The following is a 6,572-nucleotide window of genomic DNA, read 5'->3' as shown; positions in this document are numbered from 1 at the left end:
AAGAAATCTTTTTCTTCACGCACAATCCATGACCAACTCGTCCTTTCCCTACTGCCCAAACTCAAAACCCACAAATGCACAGCAAACCATGCTGCGCAAAACGGCACCGTACCAAAAAGCTCAGGCGAATCAAATCCACACCACAACCCCCCTGAATCAAATGTGAATTATCCCAACCTTCCCTTTACCCGCAAAATTTGACGCGCTGAGAGAGAGAGAGAGAGATGAGACTGGGGAGATTCGCACGGCTCGAACACGCACACACGCAAAACAACACGGGCATAAATGCGGTTTTGGAGCGCTGCGGGGTGTGCGTGAACTGTCCTCCCACAAGGCGAAGAGAGAAGGGGGAAAAAAAAGAGAGAAGAAAAACGATGCGTGGTGTGGTGCGGTGGTGGGGGTGAGAAGAGAACAAAACAACCGCTCCCTGCTGCGCCCCTCCTGCCACCCGCTGCGGCAAGCGCTTTTTTGACCGCTTCTGCCGTCTCCCTCCTCACACGGCACCCGGCTCGCGTCTCTCCTCCCCCCTACTACTCTGATCCACCGGGTAGTACTAGACGCGCTACTACTGCCGCTGTACTGCTCTGCCACCACTTCTCCACTCCACTCCACTCTCCTCTACTACCACCGCCGCTCTCGTCTCGTCTCGTCTCGACTCGACTCGCATTGCGCCTGTGCTGTGCTGTGGTGGTGGCCGCGCGGGGGGCGAGATGGCCGGAGGAGGTGGGGGAGGGGGAGGGGCGGCGCCGGCGCCGAAGCACGACGAGCTGACGCCGCACCCCGTCAAGGACCAGCTCCCCGGCGTCTCCTACTGCATCACCAGCCCTCCTCCGTGGCGTGAGAACCAAACCCCCTCCCTACCCAATTTTTTCTCCGCACGCTTCCCCCCCCCGCTCTTGTCGGGGTTTATCGTTCGCTCTCTGTTTCCGGTTGGTCGATCGCGATAGCGATGGTTCTCCGCTTCCTCGCGTCGTTTTCGCGAGGCTCCTGCTTCCTCGCGTCGGTGGTGGTGGTTTGCGTGCTTGCGTTTACTACTACGCGGGGGTGCTTCGTTGCTGCGCTTGAGTTGTTGCTGTTGTTGTTTTTGCGAGGGAGTGGATAGATCTGCTCGAGCTTTCCTCATTAGGAACTTGATACGCTTTCTTAAAAGCGATTTGCCTTTTCGTTTTGTTCTCCCGGCTATTTAATAACACCTCGCATTAGTTTATTTAGTGATGCTGAAAAGGTTTGACTCGTTTGATTCTAGTCGCGGGTACCAACCATGAACGGATCAACCCACCAGATGGGACCTAGAATTGTTGGAAAGCGTTGTAGGAACCGGGGTTTTGGTGCCAGTTTGATGCTCATTCTTCAGACTGATTCCGATTCTCTCGATCATGTTTCGCTGTTGCCTCGATTTATATCAATGTCAGCGTGATGGAGACTTGTGTGGATGGAATATTCAAGAATCCAGTAATACTATGGAATTTTGTTGGGTAATTTCAGTTCTATTAAATTTTGCTTTGACTTGCTCCAGTGTTTTCACATGCACCGTGCTCTTTTTTTGTTAAGTACTAGTATACATATTGTTGCTATCCATAGTTGGCGTGTTATATGTAGTGGAATTCGCATGTACTTTCTTGATAGTTACTAGTTCCAGACGATACTGTCCATATCGAAAAATCGTTGTCGCTTTGAGTTCCATTCGTTCTCATGTTTTTTTAACAGAGATTTTATCTCTTTGTGCATGATTTCACGTATTTATTAGATAAGTCCCTGTCACGTTTTTTTTTGAATTTGTATTCCCAAGGCATGATGCATGAACTTGAACGAACAACACTCGCAAGAGTTCTAAAGGATGAAACTCATCTGCACTGTATGATGTAATCGTTAGTTTTGATATTTTTTGATCTTTCTTCAAAATTGGCTTATTGTCTTCTTATATTACGTTACTTTTTCTTTTTCGAAACTACATACGTTACGGTTAACTACAGCATTTTTATATGTTGCCAAGTATGGCTTCTTCCTCTATCTGCTATCCCACTATAAAAGTTGTTTGTTATACATTTCCACCTTATGCTGTTTATAACATTTGTATGGTTTTAGTTAGAAACTTGGTTCTGAAGTATTTTGTTGTATGCAATTTTTTAAAATGCAGCTGAGGCCATTCTTCTTGGTTTCCAACATTATCTGGTTATGCTGGGAACTACAGTTATCATACCAACTGCACTCGTTCCGCAGATGGGAGGAAACAATGTGAGATTACACATTTACCTGTTTGTGTTTCTTTTGACTTGAGCCATCAATCAAGACTAACAGTATTTCTTACTGTGTTAGGAGGACAAGGCTGTTGTTATCCAAACATTGCTGTTTGTGGCTGGGATTAACACCCTTTTGCAGAGTTTCTTTGGAACCAGATTACCTGCGGTGATTGGTGGATCATACACATTTGTTGTACCAACCATCTCAATCATCCTTGCTGGTCGTTATGCCAACGAACCAAATCCACACACAGTATGTTAAAAATCAGTAGCTACTTACTTTCAGATATTGTTTTTGTGTTTCTTGACCTGATGGATCACCTATTTTTATGTGAAGAAATTCCTCCGAATCATGCGTGGAACACAAGGTGCATTGATCGTGGCTTCTGCTCTACAAATCATATTTGGTTTCAGTGGCCTTTGGCGTAATGTTGCAAGGTACTGAGGTGAACCATTGGTAATTGGCATTGTTTTTTCTCTTAATCAAGTAGCTGCTTCAGAGGTACTCAAGCAAGAAATGATCTTGCAGAAAAAAATATCTTGTTTTCAGTCTCATTACTATGTACTGGATTTCTTTCAGGTATCTGAGTCCATTGTCAGCTGCTCCACTGGTGATGCTAGTCGGCTTTGGACTTTATGAGCTTGGTTTTCCCTCGGTAAAGTATTGTGTTTCCACTCAAGACTCCATATTTGTTTAAAATATTGTATTGCTCATCTTAGACTAACTGCTCAGGTTGCCAAGTGTGTTGAGATTGGTCTTCCAGAACTTATCCTCCTGGTGATCTTCGCAATGGTACGCATTTATTTCCATCATGTAGTTGTCACCTTCTTCACCTAGCATCGCTGTGCTCCAACTTTCCTTTTTCCTTTTTATTGTTTCATTTTTGCAGTACCTGCCTCATGCTATACACATGATGAAGTCTATCTTCGACCGTTTTGCTGTTCTGTTCACTATTCCTATAGTGTGGCTCTATGCATATCTGCTCACAGTTGGAGGCGCGTACAGGAATGCACCACCAAAGACCCAGTTTCATTGCCGAACTGACCGTTCTGGAATAATTGGTGGTGCTCCTTGGTAATATTTTTGAAAAATATGACTGTTCCATTGGTGCCACTCTCGTTGTAAAAGTAACATGACCGCTTCCTATCTTCTGTACAACTACAATGACAGGATAAGAGTTCCCTATCCCTTTCAATGGGGTGCTCCAACTTTTGATGCTGGTGAAGCTTTTGCAATGATGGCTGCTTCATTTGTTGCTCTGGTGGAGGTATGGCCCCATGCTCTTGGGAAAATCAAATAATACTTCAGCACTTCATTTCAATCTGAGGATTCTGAAGTAATGAGTTATGAACTCCTGAACTATTATTTTTGTAGTCTACTGGTGCTTTCATTGCTGTTTCAAGGTATGCTAGTGCCACACCTCTCCCACCCTCTGTACTTAGCCGTGGAATTGGTTGGCAGGTAAATGCTTATCCACCATGTTCCAAGTTTGTCTTGATAATTTGCAAATCTGGAGTCAACTTGAAGCATATATAATTCATCTTGCTGTAGGGCATTGGCATTTTGTTGGATGGGCTATTTGGGACTGGAAATGGTTCTTCTGTATCAGTGTAAGCATTAGAATGGGTACCTCGTGGGGGAATGGATCTTTATGTTCATCTTGGTACAGCTTCCATTCTCATTAGAATACATCTAATTTCATTTGATACAACCATTCTTTTCCTTACCTGTAGTGAAAATGCTGGATTGCTAGCTTTGACACGTGTTGGTAGCCGAAGAGTGGTGCAGATATCAGCTGGTTTCATGATATTCTTCTCTATTCTGGGTAAGTATGTTACCTGCGAATCTTATAATTTTTTTTTGGAAATCTAGTAGGTCATCGGAGATGGATGTTCTAGGTATGTACTAAAATAAATTAACAGCGTATCCACTAAAGCTTCCAAATTATTAATCTTATGTAAGTGTTGCATGGATTAGTTATACTAACAGTAGTATTTGGATAGGGGGATCTTCCCTTCAGTTTTCCTGGGCTGTTAGTATATGTGGTGTCTTAACTCAAGAAAACATCTGAGAACTGTGCTTGAATATGATCAAAGGTTGATGCTTAAAGATATTGACTATTTTTTGAAATTCCAAGGCAAACTTATTACAAACATGTTTTCCAAGGATGGACACATCATAACACCAAACCAGTCTACTGAATAAACTGAACTAAGATAATCCAGCATATTATCCCTAAGTTATAATGCTCATTTTATTTCACTGTTTAACATTTAGTACAACCATTACTGTGCTAACTCTCTCTTTTACCCTTTGCTATAGCTTCTGTTGTATTGAATGTTCAGCCATCAATTATTATGCATTTCTAAATTCTAATTTAAGAATGACTTTAGCACATACCTGTCGACGATGCCTGGATTCTCATTTTAGAAGACAAAAGTGTTTCTGTAACTATATGATTTTGGGATATTAGAGCTGATTCGGTTGCATAACTGTGATATGGTCAGATTATGTTAGATTCAAAAGAAACAAATATAGGATGAAAAGTAAGCTTCTAATTCATGCAATCCAGCTAAAAGTAGCTTAAATCTCTTTTGCATCCACACGATTTTTTTACCACTGTCTTATTCAAAGCGCATAGCATTATGCATAGCAAATAATTTGGCTATGATCATTTTATTAAGCACATTTATGTTGTACTAATAATGCTTTTCTTTTAATCAGGAAAATTTGGAGCTGTCTTTGCATCAATACCTCCGCCGATCTTTGCAGCTCTCTATTGTATCTTCTTTGCATATGTCGGTAGGTGGAAGGGAATGATTCAGGCTACTTATGTTTGCACTTCTCTTTTCACTTGTAGTCTGCACTACAAGATAGTTTTATGTTTTTATTAAAGATGTGTTGTACGTTGTCAACAGGTTCTGCTGGGGTTGGTTTCCTTCAGTTCTGCAATCTCAATAGTTTCAGGACCAAGTTCATCCTCGGGTTCTCAGTTTTTATGGGCCTTTCTGTTCCTCAGTACTTCAACGAGTACACATCTGTTGCTGGTTATGGTCCTGTTCATACACACTCAAGATGGGTAAGTAACATCATGATCTTTAGTATATTTTCTGTAAAAGTAATAGTCTTGCTTTTGAGTTATTAATCACTTGATTCATTAACTTGTACAGTTCAATGACATCGTGAATGTCATATTCTCGTCAAAGGCATTCGTTGCTGGCTTTGTTGCATATTTGCTGGACAACACGATTCACAGGCATGATAGTTCTGTCAGAAAAGATCGAGGACACCATTGGTGGGATAAATTCCGATCATACAGGACTGACACAAGAAGCGAGGAGTTCTATTCCCTGCCGTTCAACCTGAACAAGTTCTTCCCATCAGTATGAGCATACCGTGGCTAATGCAAGAGTAGGTTACTGTGTACTGTCTGTCCCTTATGAACAGGTTCCCTGGAAGTGGCAAACTGTTGGCCTGAATTCTCTAGGTATGTGGAAATCGTAGACCTTTAAACAAAAGGGAATCCTGTGGTATGAACAAAAAAATATTGGTGGAATTATGGCACGGATGTATATTTTAACCTATCTGGGGGCAATAGTAGGAAATTTTGGCTACTCATTTGCACATGAAAATGGCTCTTGATTCTTACATCATGTGGGCTATCTCACCTAGAAAGGAGTTGAATGGATTGACAACGCCATTTTAATACTACCTCTATTTTTTTTTGTTTGACGTTGGATGTCAAATAAAGAAAAATGGAGGAAGTATCATTGTATGATCATACCAGTGAAGCTAAAATCTGTATGTAGGCTTTAGTATACAATGGAATGGTATCTTTATTGTGGTTGGTACTTCTTGTGCTCTGTTAGCAATGGATTCCGATATGACCTATTCCTGTGGAGTTGTTGACAGAACGTAGCCGTAGCTGGTAATTTTACTAGTGCAGCAACTGCAGTACATTTCAGATGCTTACTCCCCGTGTACTGCTTGATGAAAATTACATTTCAGATGCTTACTCCCCGTGTACTGCTTGATGAAAATTTTCTTAATTATTTCTTCTCGATTCTGCTAGCACTCTGTAGATGCTAGATTATATACTCCTGAGTTATTACTCGTGGTTCGTTTTCTAGGTCTACCTAAAGGTAAAATGTTCAGATTGTGGTTTCGTCCGCTCAGAACTACTCCTATGCGTGTCCTGATGTCCGACGTGTGGATAAGACCTGTTCATTGACAACATTCTCTTGTTTGTACCGATTCATGGCTTGCTCTCCAATGATCCATCCGTGACCCTATAGCGGTATATCCCGCATGTGCTTGTATATTATTGCATC

General features: G+C 41.9%; 1 protein-coding gene across 1 annotated transcript; it reads left to right on the top strand.

Moving 5' to 3' along the window:
• Positions 1-443: 443 nt before the first annotated feature.
• LOC4330689 (nucleobase-ascorbate transporter 6) lies at positions 444-5,855 on the top strand. The gene is made up of 14 exons (XM_015767912.3): positions 444-837; positions 2,138-2,235; positions 2,317-2,493; positions 2,578-2,678; positions 2,821-2,896; positions 2,974-3,033; positions 3,131-3,315; positions 3,412-3,508; positions 3,616-3,702; positions 3,793-3,851; positions 3,975-4,066; positions 4,966-5,043; positions 5,160-5,320; positions 5,412-5,855. The coding sequence occupies exons 1-14, from the start codon at positions 711-713 to the stop codon at positions 5,628-5,630; spliced, it is 1,617 nt and encodes a 538-aa protein (XP_015623398.1). The 5' UTR covers positions 444-710; the 3' UTR covers positions 5,631-5,855.
• Positions 5,856-6,572: the final 717 nt, after the last annotated feature.

Source organism: Oryza sativa, chromosome 2 (genome assembly GCF_034140825.1).
Source record: "Oryza sativa Japonica Group chromosome 2, ASM3414082v1".
Classification (NCBI taxonomy): domain Eukaryota; kingdom Viridiplantae; phylum Streptophyta; class Magnoliopsida; order Poales; family Poaceae; genus Oryza; species Oryza sativa.
The sequence above is the reverse complement of the archived record's forward strand: the minus strand, read 5'-3'. Positions and strand labels throughout refer to the sequence as shown.